This window comes from Xyrauchen texanus, chromosome 1 (genome assembly GCF_025860055.1).
Source record: "Xyrauchen texanus isolate HMW12.3.18 chromosome 1, RBS_HiC_50CHRs, whole genome shotgun sequence".
Classification (NCBI taxonomy): Eukaryota; Metazoa; Chordata; class Actinopteri; order Cypriniformes; family Catostomidae; genus Xyrauchen; species Xyrauchen texanus.
Genome location: NC_068276.1, coordinates 59,934,003 through 59,952,110, shown reverse-complemented (window position 1 = coordinate 59,952,110; position 18,108 = coordinate 59,934,003). Strand labels below are relative to the sequence as shown.

Here is an 18,108-nt window from a genome sequence, read left to right as displayed (position 1 = left end):
ATGTTCTAGGCCCTATTTTAATGTTTTAGACCCTATTTTAATGTTCTAGGCCCTATTTTAATGTTTTAGACCCTATTTGAAGGTTCTAGGCCCTATTTGAATGTTCTAGGATCTATTTGAATGTTCTAGGATCTATTTGAATGTTCTAGGCCCTATTTGAATGTTCTAGGATCTATTTGAATGTTCTAGTATCTATTTGAATGTTCTAGGATCTATTTGAATGTTCTAGGCCCTATTTGAATGTTTTAGGATCTATTTGAATGTTCAAGGATCTATTTGAATGTTCAAGGATCTATTTGAATGTTCTAGGCCCTATTTGAATGTTTTAGGCCCTATTTTAATGTTTTTGAGCATGTATGCACTCAACAAATATTTGAGCCTTTTTTAAGATTTACACAATTTAATTTCAGAACACAATTCCATCATATTGACTCACGTAATCTTTAACAAAATAAAATAAATGAGATATTTCGCTTTTTTATTTTATTGCTTCACACATTTCAATTTGATTGAATTTTGTTATGAGATTGAAATGCGTAAATCTTAATGAGATTTTTGGAGTGTGCTCAACGCCCCCGGGATGTTAGGGTTCATGTAATGGCGTGCAAACGACTGCTGAATATATTCATTTAATTGAACCCTTCTGAAGAACCGGTTCGTGGAAATAAATCAGGGGTCGAAAACACAACGAAATCTCATTGGTCTGATGATTATTTGTAGATTCTCATTAGTGCAATAGATTTTTCGTTTTTTACTGTAGTTTAATTTAATACATTTAATGTGAAAATAAATGAAAATCTAAAAATTCAAAAATTTTGGGTTGTTTTTAATTATTCTGGGTGTACAAGACCACACAAACAGCTTGAAACAGTAAAACCGAAAGGTATTGTTTACCCAAAAATGTAAGTTCTGTCATCATTTATTCTCCCTCATGTTGTTCCATTCTTAACCATTTGGCACGTCAACCAGCGTACCCCAGCACACCTCATTTTTATCGTGAATCAGCATCCTGTCCCCTGTCACTTACACTGAATGGTGACGAGGCTCTGGATTGGCTCAGACCATTTAGGAGCAGTCTTGGGTTTAAGGAACTGGCCGCAATCGGCTGTTGAGTTGACATAGAGGAAGGCCAAAAAGGCACATAGGAAAACAAGCAGGTAAAGCGCTAGAAGGGCTTTGAGAATGCGGTTACAACAGACTTCTTCAGGACATGCGTTTGGGAAGTACCAGCACGAGGAGAACGAGGAGGACGTGGAAGAACAAGACTGCTGGGAAAGAGATCGCTCACGTTGGTACAGTCTAAGAGGAGCGGAAGGGAGGCGGTAAACTGGTGAGTGAACGTGGTGATTGGAGGATATATTTGGTTGGATGGTTTGACAGAACACAAAAGCAAGGTTAAGGTTGTTAAAAAAAGAGAAACAAAAGGATCAAATGAGTAGAAATTTCAATAAACGATACGGAAAACACTGTCATATTTTGTTTCCGGGGATTTCCATGAAAACAAAGGCATGGATGAGAAAGCAAAAGAAAATGAAAGAAAAAATGGTACAGTACACCTTCCTCCCCGTTAAAGGGACAGTACACCCAAAAATGAAAATTCTCTCATCATTTACTCACCCTCAAACCATCCCAGATGTGTGACTTTTATCTTATGCAGAACACAAATTAAGGTTTTTAGAAGAATATTTCAGCTCTGTTGGTCTATACAATGCAAGTGAATGGTTGCCAACATTTTTAAGCCCCAAAAAGTCACATAAGTCAGCATAAAAGTAATCCATAAGACTCCAGTGGTTTAATCCATGTCTTCTGAGGCGATATGATAAGTGTGGGTGAGAAACAGATCTTTTTCAAATTCTTCTTCTTGTGCTTTTGTTGACTCACATTATTCACATATATCGCCCCCTACTGGGCAGAGAGAAGACGTTCTAGCAAAAAGAACTTAAATATTGATCTGTTTCTCACCCACACTTATCATATCACTTCTGAAGACATGGATTAAACCACTGGAGTCTTATGGATTACTGTTATGCTGCCTTTATCTGCTTTTGTGCTTTAAAGTGTTGGTCACCATTCACTTGCATTGTATGAACCAACAGAGCTGAAATATTCTTCTAAAAATCTTAATTTGTGTTCTGCAGAGGAAAGAAAGTCATACACGTCTGGGATGGTACAAGGGTGAGTAAGTGATGAAAGAATTGTCACACTCATCTTTTGAAACCAGTTTGAGGCCTGATTTCCAGACAACATTAATGCAAATCACGTTCTGCCATCTAAACCATCATTAGTAATCAAATATCTGTCCACAGATTTTTAATTACTAATATTTTCCACATTTCCAACTGATAAAGCCATCACAATAATTAAATAACACGCTCACACACACACACACACACTCACACAAATACACACACACAAACACACTCGCGCACGCACGCACACATGTTCACACACACACACACACAAACACACTCTCACACACACACTCACACACACTCACGCAAACTCACGCACACACGTTCACAAACACACTCACACACGCACGCACGCTCATACACATGCTCATCATATGATATCAAAAGAGGAACAGAAAGTTAGCAGGTGTGTCAAAGGAAAGCCCAAAATAAAATGTTTTGAAATTATATACATCTCAATAGATATTCACCAACGGCAACCATAAGAGTAGAGTGGGCAAAGTCAGAAGTACATTTGACAAAAGAGCCCTTAAGACAACACTAAAGGGACAGTTCACCCAAAAATGAAAATTCTCTCATCGTTCACCCTCATACCATCCCATATGTGTGTGACTTTCTTTCTTCTGCAGAACACAAATGAAGATTTTTATCAAGATTACCGTCTTTCCTCCCCCAAATTTAAGACCTCTATAAATGATAATCAAGACTTTTGTTGTATCATTTAAGGCATTAAATGAACCCTGTTTATGGACCTACAGAGCTGAAATATTCTTCTACAAATCTGTAGAAGAGAGAAAGTCACAAAAACTTTCTTAACTTTTCCAACTTAAATTGTTTTTTTGCTCTCTACATTTTTTTTTATAAAAATAAATAAACTGGTGGGTGGGGTGGGGTGGGTTTTGGAATTAGGGGGCGTGGCTAATTTAACAGCTCAGTCATGCTTCAGAATGCTACAATTGCTTACAGCACCATGAAAGTCTGCACATGAATGTGAGAAAGCATTAACTCTTTCCCCGCCAAACACGGAATTATCCGTGTTTTATGAAAAAACGCTTCCCCGCCAAACACGGAATTTTCCGGATTTCCGTGTTTTAGGTGTTATACGGTAAGGAAGACCCCTGCGCATGTTTTGAAAGAGTACGCAACTCTTTGATCAAAGAAACAGACTGCGATCATCTCAAACATGAAGAAGTGGAGTATTGAGAAGCTCAAAATATCAGACATAAACATGCCTTTTTCTCAGCTTTTTGTCTGAAATGTTGTTTTTTGACAAAACCGACCTCTGTTCAAGTCGCAATAAAAAAAGAACAAATGAAGATAAAATAAAATCGGACAAATTTTGCCTAAAAGCAGAGGCTCAGATCATTATTGTGATATATAGCATCTTCATATATTCATGGAAGAAAATATTCTGTGGGCCATTAAAGTTTAGCGAAAATCGTCAAAAACCCTGGCGGTGGCTGGCAACTTTTTTTTAAAAACACTGGCGGGGAAAGAGTTAAAAGCATAAGATTACATGTTTTACTGATAGTGGCACCTGGTGGCCAAGGTTGGTACTGCATTCCTTTTTTTGAAGAGAAAAATAAATACATTTGAAGAGAGAAAAAATACATATATTTTAAGGGAGAACATTTTTTTTAAGATAAAATTTTTTTTCACTCTTTAAAAAAAAACTTTTTAAGAGAGATTTTTATTATTTATTTTTTTTATCTTGCAGTTCAAGGCTTCCATAATACCGTTGAATTTGACAGCCACAAGAACAAACAACGCTGCTATTTTGTTCAGATTTGGTCTCAAAATTATCTTTGGTGGGTGGGGTTTTGGAATGAGGGGGCGTGGCTAATTTAACAGCTCAGTCACGTGAACGCTTCAGAACGCTACAATCGCTTACAGCACCTTGAACATCACTTTTTTAACACAAATCTAAAAACAATCAGTGATATTGTCGTGCATTTTGCAAAACACAATCCTGCTAAATGAATTATTTCAGTTGTCATCTTTGGCCTGTAATACAAACTCTGATTGCTGATTATGAAGACTATAATTCTCTAGAACAACAACTAGCATTTTTTGGTGTGCTAACAGGATGAAAAGGCCACTGATCTCACACTGTCCATCTGTCAGGCTGTAATTATGTGTGAGGTTCAACTGTACCTTTAATGTCTTCATCTTCAATAGTGGTGTTGGCACTCTCTGACGATTCCTGAATGGGATAAAAAAAATACATTGATAAATAAATAATCAGCTCGACTCACAGTAAAAGGTAAATACAAAGGGAAAAACACAAACAAAACCTTATTCCACATTGCTGGTGGTACTTCTGACATGATCTACTGTTTTTAAGTCACGGATAGAAAGTGCATTGTTTAACGATAAAAACAACGCGAGCCACTGTGAAATGAGGGTGGGTGAAAGCTTATTTGCTACTAGACACGTCCTACACAGGAGGAATGATGTTTGCTCCAACCTGACCTCATCAACTATATGTGACCGCGGCAGCGTTTTTGCTAAACGAGATTACATGGCTTATTACAGGTTTGGCTGCAGTTGCCCAGTGAAATGTGCAGCGGGGGGCGCCAAAAGCGAGTGAAATAGTGTCGTAATCAGACAAGGACTATAAGATGCAGGTTTTAGCGAGTTAAACGCACCTCCCTGACCTAAAACGTGAACTTAATCTAACCAATAGTGATCTGTAGATACAAAACAGACATCCTTACACTTAACCAGCACCCAAACCTGACCGACAGTGTCCAAAACAAAACGAGAAATGAAAAGCACGTTTTCTGAAGCAACTTCTGTAACATTTTCGTCTCACTTGTCAGCTTGCGCTTTTGGCTGGCCTCGAACCTCAATCTTCCAAGTCCGAAGTACAACATCCCGTCAGGTTAGCTACAGCGCAAGCTAATCATGTTGGAATAAGTGTGTAAATGTAGATGGGTCTGTAATACACACGTTTAAAGGCAGTTTTTCAAAATGATGCATTATAGTAAAAATTTATTTCATAACATACAGTAGCATTGTGTGAGTAATAGACTGAAAAATAAGTGCTTATAAAGCATAGACTGTAAAAAAAGATGGACGACGCCCCTTCGCTCTTTTCCATTGGTGAGAACTGAAGCCGCCAGTGTCCCGATATGGTGCTGACATCTTGGGACTTGAGTCTGCGCAGTTGCGATTTCGGGACCAGACCTGCGCAGTAGTGAGCAGGAAGTAAAGCCGCGAAATCAAGGCCCCGCCCTCACTCTCGCTGAATCAATCACAAGCACACGCCCCTGCACTTTTGACTGATGACGGTGTGAAATAATTAATTATAGAAATGTAGATATTAAATTTAAAGCTCCAATCTCCTCAGTCCTCCGAAGATCCCGAAAAAAGTCAGTTGGTGCTTCAGTGACTACTTCGCTCAGAGAACCTGTCAATCACAGCTGTCAATCATGATGTCACAGCACCGTTTTTATAGCATCAAATAACTAAAAACAAACTTATTTTGAAAACAAACACTTGAAATGACATCAACGTGATAGAAACGACAGTAAATGACAGAAACTATCTTTGGAAAAAAGATATGTGAAGTGTAATTTAATTGTTTAGTTGGTCTCACGTCCCGTTGAATAACATGGGGAGGCGGGGCTTATGACCTATACTAGGACCAGTCACCGGGGGGCGATCGAGACGTTTTGGCTTCACTTTTGAGGGCTTGTGCAGCACGCTTGTTATAAAGTCATAATCAGTCGTTGTAGTCATGATTTGTGTGAAAGTGGAAAAAAAAAACATGGTTCTTTTCACTAGGAAACTTCGCCAAACGTAGAATTTGGCGAGTAAAAGCCTGTTATAGTAACGTTCATTCTATAAAGGGTGGCTACTGTGGCTCAGGTGGTAGTGCAGGTCAGCCACTAAGCTCAGGGTTGGCTGTTCGATTCCCGGCCCACATGACTACACATGCCGAAGTGTCCTTGGGCAAGACACTGAACCCCAAGTTGCTCCCAGTGGCATGCTAGCACCTTGCATGGCAGCTCTGCCGCCATTGGTGTGTGAATGTGTGAATGGGTGAATGAATGAGCCCGCTAAGGATAAAAAGGTGCTATACAAGTGCAGACCATTTACTTTGAAGAAGCTAATATATAAGATAGTTTTGAAAACGCAAGACATTTGGTCACTGCATAATTACCATACTTCCATTTGTGTTATTTCATAGCTTGTAAGACTTTACAGTCATTCTAAAATGAGGAAAATAGTCATTATTACGAAGGAGTAGGTGTCCAAGCCAATGTGTCCATAGACTCCCGCTGTATGTACATTACTGTAAACACAGTGAAGCCTGTCTGTGTGTGTTTTTATGTTCATACAGTTCTTACGTAGCTGGCTGTAAAGCAGTGCAAGTGTTTATTGAATGTCTACGTGTTGGTCAAGCCGGTCCCAGCTTCCTCCTTTCCCATACTTCAGTTGTTACAAATGTACTTTTATTTGAAACCATCAAAGACACCCCACATGTGCATGTTCAGTACATAATACCTTTCCATCAGTTGGATTGTGGATAACAGTAGTTTGAGGCTCCTGATATGGGAGGTGCACAGGAAGAGACAAAAGAATAAAAAGAAAGTGGGTTAGATTAAGAAGTAGTTACGTAGAAGGGTTAAACGACACCAAGAATGATTTTGTGTCACTGTCTTGAATGTCTTCAGCTTACTCTAAAACAGGGGTGCCCACACTTTTTTTGTGTGATGATCTACTTTTAAATGACCAACTCAATAAGATCTACCAACTATAAAAACACAGTTTCATTTAAAATAAGAAAATGCTTGTTGGGACTACTGCATGTATCCCTACATGGAATTCATCTTCTAATTAATAACAAAATATATAATAATGTTCAATGTTGATGTCATTCAGTTTTAACACTAAACCCAAAACACCTACAGCACAATAGATTACAATAGCCAGGGCATTTACCTTATTCTGATGGCGAGTAAATATTGACCAGGCGAGGTTTTGTTTATTAGGTTGCCATGACAACTAGGTTTGCGCATAATCACCTTCCACGGACTTCTGAGAACAGAGCGCGAAACTGCGGCGCTACTGCCGGATTAGGCAAAATTGAGTGGAATCAGACAATTTTGCCTAATCCGGACAGTAGCGTCGCAATTTCGCTCTGTTCTCAGAAGTCCGTGGAAGGCGATTATGCTAAACCTAGTTGTCATGGCAACCGAATAAACAAAACCTCGCCTGGTCAATATTTACTCGTCAAGTGCAAGTTAGACAGAAACTAAAAGAAGGAAAATCATTACATTTATTTTATGAAAATTTAACGCAAGTAAATTTAAATTTTGTGCGATCTACCAGCATTGCCTTTGCGATCGACTGGTAGATCGCGATCGACGTATTGGGCACCCCTGCTCTAAAATATCAGCTTAGAACAAATTAAAAGTTGACTAACGTTTTTTTACTTGAACTTTGGAAATAATTTCAAAGATGGGGAAAGTTCACCCAAAAATAAAAGTGCTGTCATAATTCACTCAAACCTCATATTTGGGACAAGACAGAATTTTCGTTTTGGGTAAACTTGCCTTTTAGTTTTACAAAAATACAGTCTTGAAATCCTGAAGTGAAGTGTTTTTGAACATTGATAAACCAACACCTCATTTCTTGGACTAGTAAGCAATATATATATATATATATATATATATATATATATATATATATATATATATATATATCTTAAAAGCCTTTTATAGCAAAGCTTGGTGAACTTTAGAAAGGGGGAAAAGCAGATTAGACAATTTGTCATGCCATTGTGGTTTGGGAATAACTTCATTACAACAGCACATTTTCACTAGAGCAACAGTACAGGATGCTAAGACAAAACATGCAGCGAAGCAAGAATAAATGAATAAAGAATAAAATTGTTTATCAGAGAACTGGGATTTGATGAAAATCTTGGCTAAGTTGTATTTGATATAGGTGACCTCAATGTGGTTCAAATGACTTCCTAAATAGATTGAAACTTGCCTGTGTGAAAAATGGAAAACATTATCTAAGCGTTTAGAAAAGAAATGCATTTGTGCTAGCCTCCTTGCATTATTGAGTTTCTAAACATTTGCTTTTCAACCAAGAATCAGTAGCTAGAGGAAAACACCAGGTCCCTGCAGTAAGGTTGCCTGTTCTCACTACATTGATCCGTATGTTTTGTTCATTTTCAGCTATTTTTATTGACAGAGCAAAAATAAGCAACTGGCTATATTGTGTTAGAGATATCAGTGACTTAGCATTACCTTGCATTAGTATAAGTATAGCACTGTTGCATAAAAAAGCAATATGACACTTGCAATAGTTCTGTTGTCCTGAATATCACCACGACCACGTGCCTACGGCTAAATCACAGCTGTGCTGATATTCAGTAAAACAGCACTCTTGTGCATGTGATATTTCTTAAATATTCAAATAAAACGAATGAAAAAAGTGAGCAAAGTTCAGCCATGAAACTCTGTGTTAGACACTTTGAACTTGTTATCTGTTAGCCAATTAGCTTGCTATGTGACATGTTACGCAAAGCGGCTTGCATGATGTAAGCTGATTGGTCATTTGACATGTAATCGGATAGTTGATCAACTTGCGTCTCACTCTTTGTTCTAACATTTCCATTGCTCAGTTTTGTAGACAAGCTGGTTTCACTGTAGCACGCTGCAAGAGTTTCTGTCTGAAAGCCTCCTCCACTCCAGCTTCACCTGTCTAGATCTACTACATGGGGATTGTTTTTAATGTCTATTTGTGAAGCAGAAGCATGTCCACATGCTTAGATCTAGTCAACCAGGACCAACATGCTATCAATAATTCATACCAACATTAACATGCATCTTTCAGAGAGTTGTCATGGCTGAAATATAAATATTACACAGAAAAGCTAACACACAATTACTCTAAGATAAGCATCTGTCACTCACACACACACATGTTCAGTGACACGCCTTTTGAAAACAAGGCTAAAACAATCAGCGTGCAAACACGCTTTTTTGAGTACAAGACGGAAATAGATTTCCATGACAGACTCATCTTAGTAATATGTCTCTTTTTGTGAGGTAATCCATAGTAAGCATCTAAAATGAGTGGATCCTCCACGGCAACAACACAATCACTTCTATGACTTAAAACTACCATAAAAATAGCAAACACCTGTGGGAAATCATGTGCAATGCTTTGTAACATGACCGAGGAAAACTGGTCGTTATGGTCTCTATGTACATATCTAATAAACTGCAAAAGCACTTGGACAATCGCACTGTCCCTGTCTTATTTACTCAGTACACAACACAACAGTGTTTCATGCTGTGTAAATGATTAAATAAAAGAAGACATTGAAAGCTTACTGTATATGCCTGAATAATGAAACAAATAATAATTTATGTACCCATTCATTAAAAGGAAACTGTACGTTTCATTTACTTGATCTAAAAGTCACTTGAAAGCAAAATCCATCCATAAAACTTGGTAGAAAATATCAGTGCACAACAACACATAATCACACTTTAACCCTCAGAGACCCAAGCATTTATAATGATTCAATTGCTACATTTGTTCCAAAAGTTTTAGCACTTGTATTAACCAGCTGTGAACTTTTTTATTTGACATTAGCAAGCTGTGACAGTTAATATGCTACATTTTTTTCTCCCAAACGCTGTTATTGCGATACAGTTTAGAGTGTCAGCTACTTTGTAAAAACAGTAATTTTAATGGTAAAAGAATGAAAACAATTCTTTACCAATCAAATGGGATAGTTACGTTTATTCTTATTTTTAATATCAGTTATGGGGTGTTCTATGTTATATTTTATGTAGTTTAGTTCATGTATGCATTGTCACTACATGTGTATTAATTATCTTTCCTTGAAGGATCACTCTTGATACATTTTATGTCATCATGTGGCATTTTGTAGTTATGACGTTGTGGTGGCGTAGTGGGCTAAAGCACATAACTGGTATTCAGAAGGTTGCTGGTTCGGTCCCCACAGCCACCACCATTGTGTCCTTGAGTAAGGCACTTAACTCCAGGTTACTCCGGGGGGATTGTCCCTGTAATAAGTGCACTGTAAGTCGCTTTGGATAAAAGTGTCTGCCAAATGCATAAATGTAAATGTAATATTTCCAAAAGGAACAAGGATCAAGTGTTTATCGTTTAATAATAGAAACAGTAGTGAACCGTAAAGTACACTACTTGTCACCGTTTGGATTTAAGGCAGTGTTATGATCTTGGGTTGCTTCAATTGGTCCGGAATGACCAGGTTATCCCATCAATGGAGTTTTTCTACCCAGATGGCATGGGCATATTCCATGACGACAATGCCAAGATTCAATGGGCTCAAATTGTGAAAGAGTGGTTCAAGGATCATTTTCACACATGAATCGGCCACCACAGAGTCCTGACCTTAACCCCATTGAAAGTCTTTGGGATGTGCTTTAAGTCTTTAATGCAACTTGGATGCAAATAAATGTAGTGACGTTGCATAAGGTTGTCGAAACAATTCTACGACGAACGCACGCTAAATGCGGTCCAACGAAATATTACTTTTTTTGGGGCGAGGCAGTGTATACACACATCAAAATGACATCCTGTAAAGCCTGAAACATGGTCCCTGCATTTTTTTAAATTGTTTCAAACAAACGCTGCTACACTGGTATCTGAGGTTTAAGAATACTTCACAGACTGCATTATTGTTATAATAATAATAATAATATTTACTAAATTATTATTATTCTAATGCAGGACATTATGCGTGAACAGGGTGTGTAATGGAAATGTAAAGCCATAGACAGACAGACATCAATAGAGACAGAGTACCAGAGCAGGAGGGGGGACAGGCTCTTTAGGACTGGCGACTACGTTGGTTTTGTTGTTGATCTACAGGTGGGAGGGACACAGACAGACAGGTAAAGCTTTAGCAAGGAGAGAGGAAATGTCAATTTCCATTTTGAAAATGTAAAATGAGTACAGCCATGTAAATTACATTGCTTATGGTACCTGGATGGTTAATTAGCAAAGCTGATTGCAATAACAGCCATTGACAATCAACTATACCTCAATGATTTCAAAACTAACTGTGAAATAATTTGACTTTTCATTGCAAACTGCCATTTATGTTTGGCCGAGCAACTATTTTTACCATAATTCAGCAGCTTTCTCTTTGATGTACTAAAGCTTGCAAGAAAATGTATTTTGTACTTAAGTTCACAGATTTCCCAGGGGAGCAACTATCACTAAACTGCAAGAAGCAACTAGCGCTGCAACTAACGGTTATTTTGTTAATCGATTAATCTAACGATTATTCGACTATTCGGCGATTATTGCACCGATTAATCATCAGCTCTTAACCGATTATTCTGCTTGTGCCCAAGTTAAAATGTTGTATTAAACATGCCTAATTACAATAAAGTTAAAAATAATTTCAGTAAATCAATTCAATGCAACAAAATCCAATTGTTAGTAAGTGTTTTTGTCTTTTTTTTCCATTTAAAATAGCCTAAAAATCCTTAAAACAAGATACATTTACTTGAGAAGCAACATATAAGTTAGACTTGCTTTAAGAGAATTTATCTTAAATATACAGTAAATGTATTTTGTTGTATATACGTGAATTTTCTTCACTTGTTTATACTTCTGCGAGTGCAGTAAAGACGAAATATACTCATATTCAAGACTCTAAAAGCAACTCTAAATATCTTATATAACATTTTCAGGTAACACATTTCTCCTGCAGTAAATCTGCTAAAGTAAATGTACATTGTATTAAATTAGTTTTAGATATTTATATTGGAAAACAAGCCATAAATAAATTAAATCAAAAACATATGTTGTTGCAGTGTATAATGGGGCGAAGACTTCACCTCTCTCACCTTTCTGTTCACTTCAATCCATCTTTAATACACACACACACACACAAAAGACTCTCTCTTATTAATAAAGCTGCTAAATGCAAATTCTATTCACGATAAGAAATGCACACTGACATATATTATGATTCAATAAGTCGCGAGCAATCACGTTATAGTCTGGCTGCATTAAGCGTGTGTGCTCGAGGGACGAGCGTCCCGTGACAGAGTGTGCATCAGCCGGTGCAGTTTCAATCTCTTCCCCCTTAGATCGGGACATTCACGCAACTCATAGAAGAGGCGCTGAGAAATGCCAGTTTTGGAGTTTGTAGTTATTTGCATGACCTTCTTCCGCATTATATGAACTTTAATAAAGCTATAACACATGAAATATAACTGCATTTAAGATGTTATGTCATCGTGCTTCCTTAAAAGGCTTCAGTGGACCGGAAGCGCCACTTATTCCACAACGAGAGTGCTTCTGTATTTACATATTTTGTATTTTTGCATTATAATTCCCTCATACTTTATGAACTACATCACCTGAAGCTGTTTTGAAAGTTAAAGTGCATCAGGACAGTGATCTGTGTAACTCTTCCCCTCCTCAGTCCGACGTGAACTGCAGAGCTGCTCTCGCACATCATCATCATTAAGAGTTTAATGTGATCTCATGTTACGTTAAATGAGATCAAACGTCTATTCGACAATGAACATTTTTGTCGACTATTTTTTATTGTTGCCGTTTTCGATAATTTGTGTGAAAACAAAAGACCTTATTAAGCAAATGTATCCAGCAGGTGAAACTGGGATATCATGCAAAACGTTGTTTGTTTACACTGTCTTTACTCACTTCTTCATTGTTAATGCTCACAACCATTTGGTGACAAGCCAATGGCCAAAAATATGTTTATTATGATACAGATTTAAATCGTTGGGACTTGCAAAAAATTCTTCATTGAATCCAGAATTATACAACAAAAAGTGGCCCCAAAAATCTGACTATACATTTTCATTACATACAGACTTTACTTAAAAATTTGCCGAAAGAAAGTGAAGTTAGGTCTGAGAAAAGGTCTAGTATCATTTGCATATTTTGTTATCGTGGAGTGGTGGTGGTGGCGTAGTGGGTTAAAGCACATAACTGGTAATCAGAAGGTTGCTGGTTTGATCCCCACAGCCACCACCATTGTGTCCTTGAGCAAGGCACTTAACTCCAGGTTGCTCCAGGGGGTTTGTCCCTGTAATAAGTGCACTGTGAGTCGCTTTGGATAAAAAACCAAATGCATAAATCTAAATGTATCTAATGCAGAAACATTACATTTACATACATTTTTGAGTGTGCCAAGAGTGACCAAATGATTTTGGGGGTCGCTGTATGTTAAAGGGTAAGCATCTATAAATAACAACTGTGAAAGTTTCCAGTCTATATCTAAGTGCTGATCTATGCCAATTATCAGTACAACTACAAAACTAGAAACTAAACAAAAAATAACAATGATACCGTCTAACACTTCTCACCATGGCAACTTCTGTAGAGTTCGACTTCCTTCTCTGCAGTTAAGTGCAAACATGTGGGAAAAAAAACCCTTATCTCCATACTACCTAACAACACTGCATTTCTCATCGCACTAATGCTCTGCTCCAAAATGAACTGAAATGGGGGAAACAAACAGTTTAATTATCAATTATCATTTGAATTATCCTTTCATCCGTGAAAAAGAAAGATAATTATTTATGAATATGCAATGAGAAAAATGAGCAGATTACAATTATCCTTGTTTTCTACTCTGTTGGTTTTATTACCACACCAAACTGACGTTTAGGACGGGGAGAAAAAGACTGCAACCTAATTTGCATACTGCACTGCATACTAAAAGTATGCCATTTACTGGCAGTAAGTATGAAGATATTTTGGCAGTATTGACAGACATACTACCATAACATTAATTGTCACATATTGTTTGCGTTTGCACATAAGCATTACAATAGCATGAAGCTATATATATATTACCTTATTTATTCCTATGTACTGTTATTGGTCAATATGGAAACACTTTAGAACAAAGCTGTAACAAGTACTAAAAATTAACAACACTTTTACAGCATTTATAAGTATAAGTTGACATAAGTTAATGCAATATGAACAAACAAGAACTAGCAATGAACAATTGCATTTTAATAAATTAACAATAGCAAGCCCAATAAATGCTGTAAATATCATTGTTCATTCTCATGATACCTAATACATTAACTAATGTTAACTAATATAACCTTGTAAAGTCAAGTGTTACAATACATATAAATAAATATCATTAAGAATAATTTGTATTATATTATAAGATAATTATAAATTCTCCTCCCTGCCCAGTAGGTGGCGATATGCACGAAGAATTCAAATTTAAAACGGCACAATTAAAACAAAAGAATAACTCTGATGAGAGGACGCTTAGCAGGGCTGTTTGTAAGTGAAGATTTATAGTAAGAAAGGACAGAAATATTGATCTGTTTATCAGGTGCATCATATCGCTGATGAAGACATGAATTAAACCATTGGAGCCATATGGATTACTTATATGCTACAATTATGTGCTTTTTAGAGCTTGGAGGTTTTGGGCACAATTCACTTGCATTGTATGAACTTTGAGTGTTGGGGGTAACGCAATAAAAGTAATGCACGTTACATAATCGATAACTTTTTTCGAGTAACGAGTAAAGTAACGCAATATTTTTACATTTAGACCATAATATCTGAGTTACTTTTTAAATAAAGTAACGCATTGCTTTTGTACACCTCCACTCGATTGTTTTTGCGCCATGATGAAGCACTCTGAAACGCTTTCTACGGCGTTGCCAAAGAGAATGTCGGGCGACACCGGGTTGTCGAAGAGGGCGGCTTTCTCTGCGTCATTCACCTCCGTGAGTGTTAGACAAATATGCAGACCCAAAACCACCAGGTTGCTCATCGCTTTAGTGGCTCACAGTGGCAAATCTGTAGCAGTGCGGAGCTCTTTTGAGCTTGGCCCACTGCTGTATAACCTCCTCCGGTCAGTGCGGACGTCAGTCAACATGGCTTGAAAGGGTGGGTGGGGTGGGATTTCCATCCCATGGCAGTATTATGGCAACCGCCTGTTCTACAGGGGGAAGTTTTGAAAAGCCTTTTTTATCAGCGTGGTCCACTTTAGTGAGGACGAAAGCACCTCCAAACCTGAATGCGCAAAGAGAAAGGCACACACCAGGTCTTTGTGAGCTCTGCGTGGACCTCAGGGTAGAATGGTGTGCTCCTCCAGACCACGGTCTGTTGAGGACGGTCAATTTGCTAAAAACATTCATCCAGGTAAGACTTTTCTGGGTCTTCTGGAGGGCACCACTCAAGGCCGAGCACTTTAACCAGCCTCTTCATCCTTACTGAGGAAAGAGGCCGCAACATCCTCCGTGAACCACTCGCCCGAAGCTGTGAGTGACACAGCATCATTCCCATCGTCAGAGCAATGAGGCCTTGCGCTCTAATATAGGGCCAGAGCTCATCACGTGCATATTGCACAGACGAGGACATTAGATCGGAAGTTCTGGAGGCTCGTAGGGCTTGTGCCAGCACGAGATCCTCCTCTAAGACTTCCAGCTCAACCTCACTGCCCCGCCGTGCCTCCTCATGTGGTCCCTTGGGACTTAACGCAGAAGAGGAGGGTGGGAGGCACGAAAGGCTGGACCTTCCCTCAGACTTTTGTCTCTCTCATGAAATACAGTGTTCCACAGAAGAAAGTCATAGTAGAAGTGAAGTGAGAGAAATTGAAAGAGAGATGTTACCAGGGTAAACCAATGCAATGGGATTGTAAGACACAGGATATCCCACGTGTACTCTCACACTCATACAGTATATACTCGGTTAAATATGGACCTGTCCCAAGCTCAAAGTAAATCTTTATTTATTTATTTAAGTGTGTGTGTGAGTGGGTCTGCATGCATGAAAGAAAGAGAAGGGCGAATTAAATACAAGATAAATGGGGTTTAAAATGCTAAACTAGAAGCATAAAGAGTGCTACAAGTAGGGATTAAGGAAGTAAGGAAGTAGGTGGTGTTCTGGGTTACTACTGGCCCAAGCCAAAGTCTATGATATTGTGTGGTCTAAACCACAATAACATTTGACAATAAATGGCTTCTACATACAAAATGTCCATTCTAAGATGAACTTGAAGTGATAAATAAAGTAAAAGACTAACTGAGAGTTCCTTGAACTTCATTGGCTTAAAAATCCATAAAATTACGATTTTAAGTACGACTTACTCAAACGGTAGCGGACAGATCTGAGCTTGGGGGAAATACCCATAATAAGACTTTGCACTTGAATAATTTAAGCATGTTAGTCTGCTCAAAAATAACTTATTGTGGCATTTAATTAGTCGTTATAGCTCTTTTCAGGATTACTGATGTTGTTTTACTGTATTTCGTGTGAAGTCACCGTTAACCGTGTTCTCATTGGTGAAGTTGGATCCTTTTCAATCCATGTAATGTAGCTAAAGTAAGGCTTTATCTGCATTTCTTTTGGGAATCAAGTATAATGGCTAACCTTCTTTTGAGCCAATTAATGCATAAACAATAATAAAATGTTGATTTGAAACAAGGCGCTATTAGTTGTTAAATAAAGTAAGTAAATAAAGATGAATGAACTGATGCATTTGTATATATCTAACAAAGGTTTTATATTTATGACATAGAATGACTTTACTTGAACTTACTTAAAAAAACTTAATGCAAAAATGCTACATATATATATATCCATCCATCCATCCATCCACCCATCCATCTTCAACCGCTTATCCGAAGTCGGGTCGTGGGGGCAGCTGCTCCAGCAGGGGGCCCCAAACTTCCCTATCCCGAGCCACATTAACCAGCTCTGACTGGGGGACCCCGAGGCGTTCCCAGGCCAGTTTGGAGATGTAATCTCTCCACCTAGTCCTGGGTCTTCCCCCGAGGCCTCCTCCCAGCTGGACGTGCCTGAAACACCTCCCTAGGGAGGCAGCCAGGGGGCATCCTTACCAGATGCCCAAACCACATATATATATATATCTATATATAATATTATTATTTTTTACTCCCCAATTTGGCATGCCCAATTTCCCTAGGTCCTCGTGGTGGCGGGTTGCGGAGGACGAATCTCAGTCTGAGACGTCAATCCGCGCATCTTCTCGCGTGGCTTGTTGAGCGCGTTACCGCTGAGACCTAGCGTCTGTGGAGTCTCGTGCAATTCTCCGCGGCATCAACGCACAACTCGCTACACGCCACACTGAGAGCGAGAACCACATTATAGCGACCACGAGGAGGTTACCCCATGTGACTCAACCCACCCTAGCAACCGGGCCAATTGGTTGCTTAGAAAGCCTGAATGGAGTCACTCGGCACGCCCTGGATTCAAACTTGCGACTCCAGGTGTGGTAGTCAGCGTTACATAATTATTTGAAGTAAATCCAACACATCATTTGTTTTAGTGTATATGGCTTGGTTTCCTCCTTCAATGTTTGCCAGGTGAGAACCGTAACTCTGACCACTTTGAAAACGAATAGCACACCTGCACTCAATAAGCCGTATGAATGGCGCTATAAGGTTCACTTATGTCTGTAGCACAAACGGTGCAGAACGAAACACTCCAACATATATACTTGTTGGGTTACAGGTTTGATTAAATACTTGGTTAAACTCAAAGTATGAGCAATAGTAAATGTGATGCTTGCCTTACTTGTAGCACAGATTAAGTGTAACCTACCTTAACTCCATCAGGCTTCTTGTATGGATTCTTGCCTGCTGAGCGAACAGAACGCAAAAGTGTGAAAGTGAACTTTCTAGACAGTCATCAAGAGATATGATTATGATCACACATATGAATCCTTAATCCACTGTGCTTCATGTGTTCATGATCCATTGACCTCAAAATCAAAAACTCTGAATAAACATGAGTCCTAATCAAAGATTTGCATAATCTAATGAAATATGATTGAGAAGCACATCAAATATGCATTAGTGTCAGGAATGTTAGACACACTCTCTTATAGTGATATCTCCCTTGG

The 18,108-nt window shown here is 38.4% G+C and overlaps 1 protein-coding gene across 14 annotated transcripts in view; it reads right to left on the bottom strand.

Moving 5' to 3' along the window:
* LOC127657480 (calcium/calmodulin-dependent protein kinase type II delta 1 chain-like) overlaps positions 1 to 18,108 on the bottom strand; it is a 79,586-nt gene that overhangs the window by 9,018 nt on the left and 52,460 nt on the right. For 2 of the 14 annotated variants that reach the window (XM_052146406.1, XM_052146324.1), the window contains exons 13-16: positions 17,808 to 17,845; positions 11,022 to 11,081; positions 6,705 to 6,746; positions 4,347 to 4,395 (exon numbers count right to left, since the gene is read on the bottom strand). In XM_052146406.1, coding sequence (XP_052002366.1) covers positions 4,347 to 4,395; positions 6,705 to 6,746; positions 11,022 to 11,081; positions 17,808 to 17,845 — 189 coding nt within the window. The remainder of the gene's footprint in view (positions 1 to 4,346; positions 4,396 to 6,704; positions 6,747 to 11,021; positions 11,082 to 17,807; positions 17,846 to 18,108) is intronic. The other 12 variants (XM_052146515.1, XM_052146473.1, XM_052146820.1 and 9 more) reach the window with 7 other exon arrangements.